Source organism: Choloepus didactylus, chromosome 10, assembly GCF_015220235.1.
Source record: "Choloepus didactylus isolate mChoDid1 chromosome 10, mChoDid1.pri, whole genome shotgun sequence".
NCBI lineage: Eukaryota > Metazoa > Chordata > Mammalia > Pilosa > Megalonychidae > Choloepus > Choloepus didactylus.
In genome coordinates, this window is record NC_051316.1 from 36615994 (window position 1) to 36633007 (window position 17014).

The following is a 17014-nucleotide window of genomic DNA, read 5'->3' on the forward strand; positions in this document are numbered from 1 at the left end:
ATAAGTTGTTACCAAACTAGCTCAGACTGGCTCTGCAGCTCAAGAACAAAGGAAAGAGGGGTGGAGACTTGTTTCAAATGTTCCAAGTTTGCACAGGAAACTTTTTTTCAAATGTTTCCAATTTGGGTGGGCTACATGTTTCAAATTTGGGCAGGCTAGTTAGGCTTGTCGAATAGAATGTAACCTCTGAAGTATCCAGCCAATGGAGAAACAGGGGAGGGACTTGTGGTTAGGTGTAGGGAATAAATACTGCTGGGTCTATTGTTCTGCGCGCCAACCCCCACATTTTGGTTGGGCCCGTTCTTGCAAGATCGTGAATAAACTCTTTTCTTCTCCACAATCGGGTGAGCATTTATTCCTTTTTCGGAATAGTGCTTGTTTCTCACAGTAAGCCACTGCAATTCTCAACAGGGAAGCCAGGACTTGACCTTGATCCGATTCTATCATTTTGGCATCCCTTTGCTTATGGAACTGCCAATACGGAACAGATTATTTATAGTTCTTCCCCTGCAAATAAGACCCAAAGCTGGATAGAGAAGAGCTACCCACATACTACCTTGAGACTTGTCTTGTGATGAAGAAATTTGGGGGGAATAGAATATAGATCAATCTTATCCATTCCTAAAAGCCAGAATAAAATGGGAGAAAAGAAAAGCTTCAGACAGGTGAGGACTCTCAAGGTTTCTCTAAATTCTTACAAAATATACAAAATACTAGGAATTCTGTAAAATATGAAGAACTGCAAGTGATAGCCAATCACTTGCAAGACAAGAGTTGGCAATACTTTTTGCTAATGCTCTAGACTTCCTAAGTTTTCATGTAAGTGCAACAAGCACATAATTAAAATATATTGGCTATAATTTTTTAAATATTTTAGTGGAATCTAAAGGAAAAATAAATATTTTTTTCTGTAATTCTCATATACAGAAACATTTCAAGTATTTTTGACCAACAATTCTGCAACTTATTTCTAAGAGTCTTGCAGTCTTAAAACTATACTTATTTAATGGGTGTCCTTCAATACTATATAGTAATTTTTATTATTTTTTTAATTTTGCAAATATGGCAAGCAACACAAACAACTGAAGCAGGTAGATTAATTAGGACATGGAGACTAAATTGAAATACTTCAACTAGATGTAGGTAAATTAACTCCTTGTTCCTGTCAAACTCCAAAACGCCTGCCTTCAGATGCTTAAAATTCCTACCACTATCCTGTAGCTTATGCACTCGTCTTTAGGAAATGCTTTCTTTCTTTCTAAATACATCATTTAATTTTTAAATAAAAACAGCTTAAATAAATTCTCATGGCACAGCTGCCGTTTTGGCAGTGAGACTGTCACACAGAGAGCCAGTGTTAAAAGATCAGATTAAGAGCCTTCAGTCCTGGCACCAAGTGACGCTCACAGCCACGCAAGAGTGATTTTCTATGCCTCTGAAGAGACAGGAAATAGAATTCATCTTCCTCTAATAACCTGCCTCCTCCCCTCCCTGCAGATTATAGTCCATCTGGCCTCAGGGCAGAAGCGAAAAGTCTGAGGCTCACAGAAAGCCCAGAAGAGGAAAGCAGGTAAGCAATGTTCAGACACAGACCACCTGAGCAGCCCTGATTTGACAAGATATAAACATGATGCAGCCCACACATTAAAAAATATACACAATTAGTATTTAGAAAACCATGAATTTAAGTGGTGAGATTATGATGCCTATTTTCCCGGCCTAAAGCAGAAGAAAAGGAGTTTCTAATATCTCCCCATAGCTTTCCTCTACGGGGTACAACTTCTTTAGCCAATTAATTCCAGGACAGTCTTGCTCACACCACAATCATTACACAGTCTTCCCTTACTGGGCCTGATCACGCAAACAACTCCACCAACATCCCAAGACCTCCTTTCATTTCTGAACATAACCCCTCAGATCCTGCAGAAATGCCATGGGAATAAAATTCTACCAGTGATTATATATCGAGGTCAGTGCCCACAAAGGCCTAAGTCTTACACTACTCCAGGGGCAATTCAAACTTTCCCTTGCAATTTTGGGGCATGACTCCTCACCCCAGTTACATCTCTGCAGGTTACACACTCTTCCCATTCTCCCTCACCATAAAGCAGAGCTTTATTTACTGGTCTGGATCAGGCAAAGGGCAGCCAGGCTTCCAAAAGAAATGCAAATACACTCCTTGACTCCCTCATTGGTCACTCCATCTGATCTGGTCACAAGCAAATCCTGAGTAGAAATAGCTAAATGGGGATATGATGGGTGGTGGTTTTGTGGTCACAGCTAAAGGGGAAGAAAGGACTATAAACATCCTTTGTTGTTTGTTATCCAGAAGAACATTTGAATTCAGGATGTTAACTACCTTCTGTTGTAAATGAGTGCCCCCATGGGCTATATACCTGATGAAGGGTACCCAAGGTTACTGCAGTCTAACCCATTTCTGACCCAATCAGAAATCACACAGGAATCCACATATCTGTAATACACACGCATGCTCCAGTACTACTGGCTGCAAGCCACCATCAGCACATGCCCACTGTGGGCAGCCAGGTGGATGGCTCTCTGGGAAAGCAGAGACACAACACACTTAAAAGAACAATTGAAAGAGAGTGAGAGAAAAGTGCCTGGGTGACTTCTCAGTCCAAAATACAAAGCACTGTAGCTGTAAGACATGCAGTCTCTATTAGCGTCTTCCTTCGCACAGGTGATCTTACCTGAGCAAATGAAGGAGTCAGTAGTACAGAAGCAAAAATCATCTCTTTCCAGCCCTTTTACCTAAACTTTTTTAACTACCAAAAGCAAGCTACCAAACAAACAAAAAGAAAAAACCACAAGGAAGCCTCTGTGTGCTAGAATACTCACCTCTCCTAACTCCAACAGGCATGCTTTTGGCAGCAGTGTGCATGCCACTGGTGGTAAGCAAGAGAAAGCAAGAGAACATGCACCCTGGGCCTTGGCAATACACGAAGGCCCTGTCACCAAAGCCCAATTTTGAGCATAGTGGTATTCAGAGAAATGAGCACATTGAGTTCATCTGCGACTTCTTTTCCCAGATGCACAGACAATATAAAGACTTAATCAGGTAATAATAAGTAACTTTTTAAAAGCAGCTAGCCAAAAGTTACATTAGTTTGTTTACTATGTAAAGCCTTTCTACTTGATATGCTTTCTGCCAACTTGAAATGCCCAATGACAAAAGTGTAAACTCTATCTTCCTGGCAATTTGTCAATCTACCCTTTTAGATGCCACTATGACAAACATAATTATGAGCAACACGAGGTTGTATAATGACAGCAAAATATTTTAACAACCTAATTTTTCTGAGCTCATTAGAAAGTATACCATTATATAAATGCATTTAAATTATACTCCACCCAATGTTAATGAGGTATAGAAGCTGGAATGAGAATATTGTATCTTAGAAATGTGAAATACAAACAAGAAGGGACTGATAAGAACAGAGAGTCAGTTCCACAATTCCTTTAGTGGCAAAACCACTAAAATGGCAACTTCTAGTCCAGTGCCTAAAACCAACTGCCTTACCTCTTGGGACAGAAAAGGAATGACTTGTGCACAGATAGCATTCAGTCTCTTGACAATTTCTGCCTGCAAAAAAAGGAAAGGAAAGCAATAAAGAGAACAGTCAGCTGGTTACAGATTCCTGAAATATTAACAGGATTATATTAAAACATACTTCTATTCTGGCTGGAGTATTTCGTAGGGAAGAGGAAAACTATCTCATTAGCAAGCCCATTAAAAGAAGGCAGTGACAACAGTACCACATTAAAAGCACAATTTATTAACCAACATTCATCTCAAAAAGTTAACCTTCAAGCATCAGGACAACAAAAATGAATGTAATCTTCATGACTGAAAATCAGTTTCCAAAAGCATTCAACAAGACGCACATTTTGTTGTGGTTTTTTTTTTTTTTCCATAAAGCCCTAGGCCTTTAGAGTTCAGATAGTAAAGAAAAATTTGTCTCTATATCCCAGCTTCTCAAACTAGAAATTCATTGAATTGATTTCTAAATGTGTAGTCTTTGCTTTAAACAATTACTGGGATTTTATACTAAAGTCCTCAACCTACCAGAAGAATGGCATCCAACCAACCCAAATTAGTTAATTCATTCAGATTCTGAGTTGAGAACTGGGATGTTTTCTTCACCCATAAAAATTTCCAAATGTGTCCCAGCAGGGTCTTCAGTGTGTACAGGTCTAAAATATGTTAAAATTTACTCTACTTAGCAGCAAACCATTTGTATACACATGGAGACTGTCCTTGGGAGCATGAAATACCTTTGTACTATAGATCTGCAAAAGTTCCAATAATATCAGGTAACAGTTTATTTTCTAGTAATTTTTGGAAGTACAGAACTTTTACACCAATAGGATGCAAAAAAAGTTTTAAAAAATACTACCACTATATGTTTTCTTTATAAAACCTACCCAGCACTTCACTAGTGTTCATCTTAATTTGTATGTTCAGAGGGCACCTTATATACTTTGGTATGTGATGTGTGAACTGATAATTTTTTACACACATACACACCAAATGGCTTATATTTTAATGATGGGGTGGGAAAAAAAGCTGAGGTGAGAAATGTTGAGAGGCAGAAAAAGTAAAGCAATTACTATTCCTGAGAATTTCTTAAAATAAATTCCATCCAGTGTCAGTTCCTCATTTATGAGAGGACAAAAATGCTCTTTTTCTTGCTAAGTCATTACCAGAATGACAGCGACACTCTACTTGTGCAATCTAGGTTTCCTTCCTTCATCAGCAACACTTCTGACTTGGTAGCTCTGCAACCTTTTAAATGCCAGAACCCTAAAAACTTTGCCAGCTAACGGAAAATACAAATTCACCATGAAGTTTCAAACCTAAGCTCTTCATTCCGGCCTGCATTCCTAACAGGATGGACAAAAACCCAGCATCAATAAGCATCAATGAATAAGAACCCAACTGTGCTGACCTGATTTAATTTACTGCACTGGCCTCATGGAGCATTTAGCTATCCTTTAAGAATGCTTAAACCACCACGAAAAGCTGCAATGGGAATCACCAAGCCACTCTTCACCTGGAGGAACATACCACAGTGGTTATGGGGTGAAATTCCAGGGTGAGCTAAGAAAATAGAGTAGCATTCAGCAGACTGAAAACACTGTGTCTCAAAGGCCTTTGGTTGTTAAGCTTTTTGTAGGGAGAGGTAGAAGGGGAGAGAATAAAAGATAATGAGACACTGTGGGGCAAACCAAACTGATGATTCTAATGCTTAGAACCATCTGCCAGGCATATTTTCCTCATTATGTTGTTTACATAAATAAAATAGTCCCTTGCTAGGAGGGTTGAAAAATGTGTGGGCACACAAGAAAATGGAGTTCTTTAGTTTGCCTACATAATCTAGGCAATAAAAACTACTCTAAGGAAACTTACTCATCTCGCAAACTCAAGACCAAAGGGTATTTGCTCCTCAATTTTGGACCTAGGCTAGTTTAAGTCTGAGCAACTATTAAAAAAAATTCTACATTTTCTTAAAAATAAATTTAAAATGGAGGAAAAACTTTTTACCGATTCATGCATGTTTATACATATAAGAAAAAGGAGGGAGAAAACCTCCCAAACTCTTTTTGAAAGGTCTCCTTTTGTTTAAAAGACTTCTCAATTTCTTTAAGTTGTTATGCCAATGGATTTTCATGGTCAGGATAATTGGCAGCAGGGGGGGTGAGATGTGTGTGTGATTTCATAAAATTAAACAGGTCATTCCTCACTTTGAAAGCTAAAGTTGCCTCGGAAACACTGCTGCTTCCTTGGTCATCTAATTTTGCCTCTTTTGTCCCAAAGGACCCAGCTCTAGGGAGGCATCATTTATTTACAGGCCTTTCCACTGGGCTTCAGTGATCAGCCAGTAATACCATGGACACACACTTCTAATGGCCTATGTTTTGAAACTGAGTTTAATCTAATGGCGTGGGGCCCAAACTCCTTTTCCAGCACAGCCATTAAAGGATGTAGGTTATTGCTGTTGTCACCATTGATATCTGTCATTGTAATGTAATTAGGGCCCTAAAATGATGCATTACAGCCCTTGGCACAGCTTCTATTAAAATCTTTTCTTCTGCTCACTGAACTGCGACCTGCTTTCTGATGAATAACAGACAGACAGCTTTAGGGTAAGGAGCAGATTCATCAAAGAAGTATTTTTCAGCTTTGGGCAAAGAGAGGGGGGAAAAAAGGCAGCCCAGAAGGAAAAGCACTAGGGGAGGAAAAGCCACAATACGCATTTGAATTTCATCTGACCACTTGAAATTCTGATTGCGTCTGATGAATCTTGCTTAGACAATATATTCCCAGTCTCTGAATCACATGGTTAATCAGGGCTCTAATCTGCTATCCATCAGCCTATGCCAGCACTGTAGCATCCCAATCAGATTTATAGGTGATGTGGGCCATGCATCCCTGAGCAAGTACATTCACAGATACCCCATAAACAGGCAGATTATGAAATACTGCTGTTAGGGTTACTGGATGTTAATAATGATATCTGTTGCTTTATGGACACTGTTAAACTACTACCTTCAGATGCTCAGGATATTTCAAAATAGCATCAATGATCCCAATAAAAGGACAACTGTTTATGTCAAAATATAACAAAGGTAATTTTTGTGGCCATAAGTTTGTCAAATACATTAACAATTTTGGACACTTCTATTACGTCTTCCCCTATACAACAAGATATTCATTTTAAAAAGTAAAGTAAAAAGAATTCTATGAAATATTCTGTGAAACACAATATTTTCTAAGCTCACTATCATTCTATTTCCTCTTATAATTTCCCACCTTCCAATAAAAAGAACCAAGAAAAAGAATACCAGGCCCACCCCACCCCCAGTAAAAAAGAAACTCAGTTTGGCAAAATATTTTAGAAAAAGGTAACTTAAATATCCTTGGCATGTGAATGACAAGCTAACTCTGAAGTGGTGATGGACAAGTAGACTGGGAGAATGACCAGTTGGTAATTAAACAGGAAAAGACCAAGAAGAACCTTTCATCACTTTTTCTGCATTCAAAAATCATTGGGAAATTTATTAACTATCATGTATCTTGGGAAAGCAATGCCATACACTGAAAAGAATGCCACAATAAAATCACTAGATTAAAAGGTAATAAATATAAATACCAAAGCATACAATATCCAAATACATATTTTCTTTATCACATAAATTTCACTGGTCATTTAAGTAAGGCAAAAAAAATACTAAGCCTATGCTTGAATTCAATTATATCCCTTCAAATGGTCCTTATAAATATAATAAAAATCCAAATTTTTAATTAGACTATTTCTACCTATTTGGTTTTCTAAAAAAAGAAACATTCTATTTAATGACATAATACACTTGAGAGAAAATGCTGCTAACTTCATTTTTAGTAATAATCAAAGAGATGTATCACAAGCAATTGTTGGCTTAAAAAATGTTTCATGGGGTTTTCAGTCTTTCATCAAAAAAGAACAATACTGCTACAAATGTATTGTTGAAATAAAACAGAATAACAAGACATTATTAGGACACCATTTCAACAGCAAAAACAATAACAAAAAAGCAATTATAGTTTCAGGAAAACATTCTTGAAAAATAGCATTTCACGATTAATTTGTTTTCTATAGCCATTTCTTTGACAAATTTTTTATTAAAAGGATGAATCTATTTTATCAAGAACATACATCCACCTATTACACACAAACACTTTCTTAAAAGGTTAAGAAAAATTCCTACTTATCCTGTTTGGTATTCTTTTTGGAATAAGCACAAGTAAATCTCTGTAATCTTTTTCATCTCCCTCGCTTCACCAGTACAGAACCAAGACTACAATTTTTAATTTCAATCAGAAAATAAATAATCTTGATTTGTTTATTGATTTGTTCCAAATTTTCTAGGCGAAAACAAACTGCCCAAATTCTGGAACTGATACTACCTTGCCCCATATTAAAAAGTTAGAGGGTTAATGAGAAACTCTGACTGAATTAAAAAAAACAAAAAAAAAAACAAAAAAAAAACAACGGAATAAAACATAGAGATTTAAACTGAAAGGTACTGTCAGCATTGCTGGCAAGTTGGAACACCAGAATGCCTAAGTTTCATTATCACATAAATTTCGCTGGTCATTTAAGTAAGGCAAAAAAAAAATACTAAGCCTATGCTTGAATTCAATTATATCCCTTCAAATGGTCCTTATAAATATAATAAAAATCCAAATTTTTATTTAGAATATTTCTACTTATTTGCGAAAATTACTTTCACTGGTGAGCATAACATCGACCTTCACAGAACAAGGGGGAGATGGGTCAAGTGCTAATTTTGCACAAAGTATTTAATACTGCTTAATAAGGCAATAAAATGAAGCAATAACACTACCAGAATCAATTTAATAGGACATCTACCAGTTTCCTGAGGAACTGATTCAAATTATCAAGACTTTTTTGCAAGGTATTAAGATTATTTTTAAAAGCTCTTCCCCTTCTACTCTAAGGGGTGCTCAACTCTTTTGAACCATATGAAAATGCCAATTTATTCAACCATTTTTGATACCTCCCCCACAACAAGTTTAAAACAGTGGTGATATCGATGTTGTAATACCCCAAACAATGTCAACATGCTTTGTATTTTAAATATTTATGTTATTCAACTGCATAGCAAATGTGCCATAAAGTATCCAACACACAGCTCAGTTAATTGAATACCCCCTCAAGTACCCCATTTGTTTGTCCTAATAGGATATGTGTGTGCTATTCGTGGTGCTAGTGTAGGAAAACAAAGAACAATGTCTTTCCTGAAGAGATTCACAGTATACATGGATTTTATGGAACTATTCCAAAGGTGAAGCTTTATTTTACTGAAGCATCTTACAGTGGCTAAAAATGAAAGTCCCTTCCTCTCACATCAAGCTTTTTAGAACGTAGTTTTTAAAGGAAATCCTAGATAGATGCCTATTATCCTAACATACACATTCTGGGCTCTGGTTACTGTGTTTAAATACTGCACACCAAATGTTAAGAGTGACTGAGAGAGCAATATATTATCAAGGTTGAGAATGAAGATCCTTGTGCCAGAAAAGCCCAATTACTCATACAAGGTCAAATCTTCTCAGTCGTCAAGTCTGAAAAACACTGTTACCAATGTTATCTTGGTTATAGACTCAGCTCCACCAGAGGGGAGGAGCAGGGAGAATGGGTGGGGGTGGGGGGGAAGATGGACGGAAAAGTAGAAATAAGAAAAGAAAATTACTTTCACTGGTGAGCATAACATCAACCTTCACAGAACAAGGGGGAGATGGTTAGCTAACCTGATCAATAAGGTATCCAAGCCCTGCAAATGCTTATTTCCTCAGCACTCCTCTGCCAGTAAGTCCCAGCAAGCACTGCCAGCTACTTTCTGGTTTCTCTTTTCTTTGTCTCTCTCTGTTTTTTGTTTTTGTTTTGTTTGTTTTGTTTTTGCCATACTCTTTTCTACTGTCATAAATGTATAGGTGCCTTTGAATGCTGAGTTACAATTAAGTATTTTCCTACTAAGCCACAGTAGTGGGAACAAATATTTCTTGTGCCCATTGTAGGTGAAGATCATTCAGCTTGGTTTTTCCCAGTATAATCTGTGAGATCTAAGTAATGTGAGAAACATCCAAAGACAGAGGAACTTTGGATACCGGAATAAAATGGGAGAAAAAAGAGGACCAATGGTCCTCAACATATTCTCTTCAAGAATGCCTATCTCTGGGAAGCAATATGCCACCTTTTGTATACACTGAGAACTATGCTCCATTTTTCAGTCTATCCTCTTAGGTTGGGCTAAAGGCTCCCTGTCTGTTTACTTTTTACTTATCTCTATTTTTTAACAAATCTTCATCTATATCCACATTCCCAAGCATTTCCTTTTCTCTCTTCCTTTCATGTCTAGCCTTGAATGGTCCCCTCTGCCTCCTCCCAAATATCTAAAATTTCAATTCTTTGAAGCCATCATTGCCAAAATACCCTTCATCCCCTTTAGATTTTTTAATCACTAGGATGAATAGCCAGTTCTTCTCAAAACCTTGGTTTTGATCTTCTCCTGGCTGCCCTCATACTGCACTCTGCCATAACTTCAGCTATTAACCAGGTCCAGGCACAACAGGCAAGTGAATTCATGGGCCTCAGCCTGACTAGAGCAGAAAGCAGAAGACGTAAAGGTCCAACACTGGCATCAATGGGAAAAAATGGAGATGAACAAGACGCTGGCAAGGATCGAGGGCAGAGACCTTCTTCCTGGCCTTTGTACTTGCTGTTCCTTCCACCTGGAACCGTCTTCCATGTGTCTTCCCATGACTCATCCCCTACTCATTATTTAAGTCTCGACCCACAGGACACCTCCTCAGACCCTGTACTCACCATCCTCTATTACTCCCTCTTCTCTCAATCTCAATCTGATCCATATAGCCTTGTCTTTTATTCACAGAAATTACAAATGTTTTTGTTTACAAGGACCAGAGCAGTGCTTCTCAAACTTGAATGCACCTACTAATCACCTAGGAATTTTGTTAAAATCTAGACTGGACGGGGCCTAAGTGTATAGTTTTAACAAACTCCAAGGTGATACTGATACTGCAGGTCCATAGACAACAACCCAAGTAGCAAGGCTTCAGAAATGTAGGCTCAATGAGGGCAGAGATCATCGTCTGTATCTCCAGTGCCTAACACAGTGCCTGGTATGTAAAAGACAGTCAATATATATTTGTTGAATGAACATAAGAAATTGCAGGACAAGATAGGTGGCTGAATCTTCTAAATTCTTTCGCAGTGATGTCAGAATCATTTGTGAATCATTATAGAGAGCATCAATACATTGACCAAAAAGGAATATGCATCTTGAAGACTTGCTCATACTTTGAATTTGGTTTGTTTGCTTTAAAGATGCTATGTTGCTCAAAGAGAATAATAAATACTCAAAGTGGACAACAATAAAAAAAGGCAAATTCACTCTGAACAATTCCTGGTTGGTAAATAAATGATTAAAGCTTCCATTCTGAAACCTCGGCAAGGGGTGTGTTTAAAAGGACTATTCTGGAAATACAATAAAGAAGATATTGGTCAACCTCCTTCCTGAGTTTACTTATACCCACTTACACCAGGTTGCCTATCACCTGACCCAATGGAATTCAGGTATTTGTTAGCACACTGAGAGAGTACCTTGTATGCCAAGTTCATGACAAATCTCTACAAGGGTACCTCTTGAGGTGAACCAATTTGATGACTGTAACAGCTCAAACAAAGACCCTCGCCTTGATATGCCATCATTGGTGTCACAGGAAATAATTTTAGGTTTAGTGGATCACAGGAATTTCATACTACAATATGTGCAGACCAGTTCACACATATCAACATGCTCAGAACAGTCAAAGACAGGCTTTGGGAGCCATGGGCACAGCAGTAGCCTGAGGACATGCCATCCAAATCCCTTCCAAACAAGGTCCAGGAATTGCTGCAGCATCACTCATCACTTCATCCCACTGTAGGAGGATGCTAGTAACTAGAAAGTGTTTACTTTGACAGAGTCTACTAATTCCTTGCCTGTTTCCTGTGTTGTTTTGTTTTGTTTTGTTTTCTCTTGGTGTGGTGTACCCCCACACAAAAGTCCACCATCACTCACCGATTCCTCACCCATACTTCTTTCAATGATTTGCATAGGTGTGATCCCCATACATTGGGGGAAGCCACCTGGGCCAGGCTGGCTAAGAAATTATAAAAAAGAAAAAAAGTCCCTTAATACAGCCTGAGTATGCTATATGAGAAAAATAATAGCATTTTCCCTATAATCAGGCTAACAGCTACTTCTGCTTCTTTTCTTCATTTTTAATACTTTCCTAAGAAGATGGAGAAAATTAAAGGTAAGGGAAACTGTATCATCTATTTATGCTCCTGTTTTCCTAGTAGCTTACTCCAGAGTGGCACTGGGTCTAAGTTTGGAGGAGATAATTAGGGAAGGACAAAAAAAGAAGTGACTTAAAAGATGTGGCAGGAAGCAGCATCTGACAAACATGTTCTATTCAAGTTTTTTAGCTGTTATTAACAGGCATTATGTGTACAGAAGTCTCCCTGAGCAAATGGCCCTCATGCTTAATGTTAAACAGGTTCCCTTCCTGTTGGACATCTCAGAGCCTGTCATTCGATAATGTTAGTTATAAATCTTTGAGAAGGAGCACATAAAATGCAGTACTAAGCAAACTTCTTTACTACAGAACCCTTCTCAAAGGTTTTAGAGATGATATTCCCTGGGTAGCACTGAGCTAGTCAATGTTTCCATCCTGGCTTTACCTTAGCATCATTATAGAGAATCTTTCACTAATATCAATGCCAAAGCCTTACCCCAGTCCAGTTAACTCACAATTTGTAAGGGCAGAACCTAGGCTTCAGTATTTTAAAGCTCCCCAGGTAATTATAATGTGCAGGCAGGATTGAAAACCACTAAGCTAGAGCACAGGATGCATGCAACTCAAGAGTGGAAAATAAGGACACAAAAGATTCACTGGGGTCAGACTATGGAAGGCTTGAATGTCATACTAAAGAGCCTGAACTTTATTTGGAAGGCAGCAAGGACCTATCAAGGACAATTCCTAAGAAAGCTATGATAAATATTAGACAGGAGGTCAAGACACACCAGTGCAGTTCTGCCCTCTAGCTCCTTTCTGCCAGTGATTATATTTAAATGGCTGTGGAAGGAAGAGATTTATAACCACAAAACATACCACAAGAGGAAAGATGGAGGACAAAAGATAATTTTAGAATAGGAACAATATGAATTCCTATAGCACCTTAGGGTTAGGAAATTCAAGAGGACATTTTCAGATATTGGCTTATTCATTCACTCCTACTCTAAGCTAGGAGGTGTGGTAGAAAACAGGTGAGTGCATTTTTGATCTCTATCCTTGAGGTGCTTATAATCTAATAGAAGACCAAGTGAAAATAAATACAATAACAGACACTATGTGCTAAGTGCCAAAGGTGTCACACAGAGGAGCCCTAGAAATCTAAGGTGAGGGTGGAAGAAACCCTTTCTGGCTGGAGTCATTACTGTGGCTTTGGGGAGAGAACAACATCTGATTCATATTAATTCCACAAAGTTTCATTAATTGTTCTGCTATGCTGACAGACATTGCGTGACAGTCTGATAAAATAGTAGAGGATCAAGACAATCTTTATAGAGCCTATGATCTAGCAAATAAGACAGATGTGGAAAAAATATAAAGAATGCAGATATTTTTTAATGCTTATGATGGTGGTACGACATAGTGAATGAAATTAATGCCACTGACTTGTATAATTTAAAGCAGCAAATTTTGTTAGACATAATTTACCACAACAAAATTTTAAAAATAAATAAAAGCTTAACAGAGGACCCTTAACACCTCTAAGCTGAGGAGTCAGGAAGTTTCCCTGAGTCTGAGTAACTAAGGATGAAATGAGTCTGCAAGACAAAGGAGAGAGGGACAGGGAAAAGGGCAAGAACATTCCAAAAAGGGTCAGCCTGCTGCACCAGCATGGGACATGCACATCCAAAGAACCGGAAATGTGAGTGAAAAAGGCTGTGGTAGCACAAAAGGCTGAAGAAGTAGATCCAGAAGAGCCTAGTGGACGAGGATTATCTCCACCCAAGAAAGACCAGTCGACTATTGACTGCATTACTTGTCGTGAGTCATCTTAAATTTCAGGGCTAGGACGCTAATGAAGATGATCATAACCATCCACATTGTCCTTAACATACATGGATTGCTTCCTCTGTGCCAGATATTCCACTTAATGCTCAAAACAATATTAAGAGGTTTAGTTTTGTCCCCATTTTACACATAAAGAAAAGGAAGAGTGAGATGGTTAAGCCATTCACCATAGTCAGAGAGCTGGAAGAAGCAAGGAAATGCAGTAGTGAATTGCGAGTAGATGCCAGGAGACCAGAGGACTGACGGGGTGTGGCTAATGTGCCAAAAGGAAAGGCATAATCACCTGCCTCAGTTTTTGGCTTGGAAAATTGAGTGGATGCTGGCATTTCCTGAGATAGGGATCACTGGACCAAGAGCAGGCTTGTGGAGGAGGCTGTCATTTGGGGACATGTTTAGTTTAAAGTTCCTGTGAGAGAATCAAGGAAAATAAGGACTAGGCAGTTAAAACACCATGGTGTCAGAGAGGCCAGAGCTGGAGAAAAAACTGGGGATCCATCTACTTAGCAGAATGGATGAGATCGCCTACAGAAAGGGTAAATACAATGGGCAGAAAAGAGAACTGAGTCCTGTTGGAATCATTGGCAGGATTTCCAGGCATTTAAAGAATGGCCCAATAACAAAAGATAGGAAAATGTACCCTGAGCCCATGCAACCCAGTTAAGGGAGTTGGGAAAGCTGCAGGTGCAAAGACCAGCCAGGAGACCAGTACCGCAATTCAGGCATGACAATGAAGATCTAATCTGATCAAGAGAGATGGTGACAGCAACACCAAGAAAAGGAGACATGATGCGAGGGTAGAATCAACAGCACAATGTGGCATCACTAGACCTGGACATTGAGAGGAAGTCAGTAATCCACGATTCCAAAGCCAGGATATGGTGCTACCACTCATTAACCCAGGAAAGTCACAAAGCAGGTTTCAGGTATGTTTTATGGGGGCGGAGCTGCAGAAAAGCAACTCTGAAGAATTTAGGCAAAAATGACAAAATATTGTAGAAAACACACCAGATATTGTGACACTGTTCTAAATCCTGGGTTGACTCTAACTGCTAATCCAGTTGAGCCACGACTTTAAGCGAACAGTTGACTCTATCTCCACAGCTATGAAATGGGAATAATAACAGCTGTCCCATCTCTGGTTGGCATAGTTATTTATAAGGATAGACTTATAAATAAAATCCCTTAAGGTAAGTAGCTCTGTTCTAAGACAGGTGGGAGTTAAGACAGTGTTACAAATTGAGTGGTTATATTGTTAGGTATTGATTCCAGCTTGGGCTCTTCCTGCCTTTCAATTAACAGAGCATTCCTCACTAATTTATACAGGAGAAGGGCTACAGGGCCCAAGGAGGCTGTGGGGACAAACCTAAGGTGGTTGGGGAATGCAGTGCAATGTGAGTCACGCCAGACTAACTGGCACAGTAACACTTCCAATGATTGGAAGGAGGAGTGAGGTCACAGACCTGGCCCCAGAAATTCTGCCATTTCTCCACTTTCTTGCATTGTGACCCAGAAAAGACATTCTCAGTATTTATGTTTCACTACGGCAATGGATCTCTCTTCCTCTTTTCTTGGTAAAGAGATACGTGCCCTGGATACAGTAGAATTTATATATAGTAGCAAAGAATACCAGGTTGAGGACAGGGAATAGAGGGGAGGTCAGGCCTAATTTCAAAGCTTCTTTGATAATAACATGGTCATGCAATTTAAGACTAAAGGTAACAGTTCTGTGAGACAGAAATATGTTGTTTCCATTAGGTAGATGGTGAAAAGTGAAAAATAAGAACTCTGTAGAAATTATTGACAAGAATTCATGAGTACTCAAAAGAATTTAAACCAGTTTGGCATGTTAATCTAAGCACAAATGATAATGACTCTTATAGCCTCCTACTTGTGAATCTGTGTCAACTGTCTTGGTTTAACTTCTAACATTGCACATGTCCATACCACCTTGAACTTGATGATCTACCTTTAACTTAACTAGTCTTTAAATTTATATATATATTTTTTAGGTTACACATTCCTGTATTTTATGAACCTCAACTTCAGTGTATTCTTAATTTCTAAAAGCAACCCTGATAAGCTTTTTGATGAATACAAATCTTCTAAAGCAGTGCTACTGAAAGTAGGGGGTCCCCACAAGCAACAAGATAAGGAGCTTGTGCCAGAGTGTAAAACAATTATATCACTGAGTAGTACACTGGTTCTGCCAATTGGTTTTTGTTTTGTTTTTTGTTTTTAACAGTAAAGACTTTCTCAATGAAGGAAGCAGTGCATTGATGTATTCTGACGCAAGCTCCTTATATCATCACCCACCTTGAACAAATAATTCCCAGACCTGTACCACCAGTCCATGGTTCTAAAGCAATATTCATAAATAGCAAACTTCAATTTTCTACTGCCTTGGATTTTAAAATAGGCAATAGATATGTTCTTCATGGCTACAAAGAATTCTCCAACACAGTCCTAAATAACTGGAGCATTCCTTAATTCCCTGCCTGGTGTACTTACAGAATGTCCACACACAGTTATAAAACCACTTAAAAGTAGGTGTAGGCCTAGAAATCAGTTCTTCCAATATCCCACTCAGGGGTCTTTCCACTAGATTATGCTGCCTGCTAGTCTGATGCTATGCTGAAACAAACAAAAATAACGGACCACAAATTACATAATTTTCTTATTTCTAAAAACTACCAAATAACAAGGTTAAAGAACAGCATAACAAATGTTACAGCTTAAATATGTTCGTGCCTCTTCCACAACAAATATACTTCTAAACTGGAGTTCTGCTTGCTTTAACTTATTAAGTTTTCTGCAGAGAATGCACTCACAGAAGCAGCCAAACTTAAACAAAATGTACTTCTTGACTCTTTTTGCCCTTTACCCCAAAATACTGTTTGTTTAGGAATTAGACGTTGATATGAGCAGAATAGCCATTAAAGGACAAAAAGAAAACAGATATGAAAGTCTAAGTACCTATTGGTATGGGGTCTGAGTGAGCAAGAGGGGAAAACTTAACGTAACAGCTCACCCGCCACCAGCTGGACCTCAGACAGTTTACATAAGGGAAGGTACCATTAAAACTGACAATTTGCTGAACTGTTCCAGAAATGCATGACTCTGAACTTAAGCAATAAGAGGTTATGTAGATACCATACTATAACATCAATCTTAACATCTAAATCTGGGGTGTCATTCAAGCAACACATGGATTCCCATATACTACATAAATTACACCAGGGAAATAGAAATAACAGAAACTTCTGGAAGAAATCTGAGATA

At 38.4% G+C, this 17014-nt stretch overlaps 1 protein-coding gene across 4 annotated transcripts in view; it reads right to left on the minus strand.

Moving 5' to 3' along the window:
* The window catches only part of TLE4 (TLE family member 4, transcriptional corepressor), a 138396-nt gene that overhangs the window by 100321 nt on the left and 21061 nt on the right, over positions 1–17014 (minus strand). For all 4 annotated transcript variants that reach the window (XM_037798699.1, XM_037798702.1, XM_037798701.1 and 1 more), the window contains exon 5: positions 3542–3604. In XM_037798699.1, the coding sequence (XP_037654627.1) occupies positions 3542–3604 (63 nt within the window). The remainder of the gene's footprint in view (positions 1–3541; positions 3605–17014) is intronic.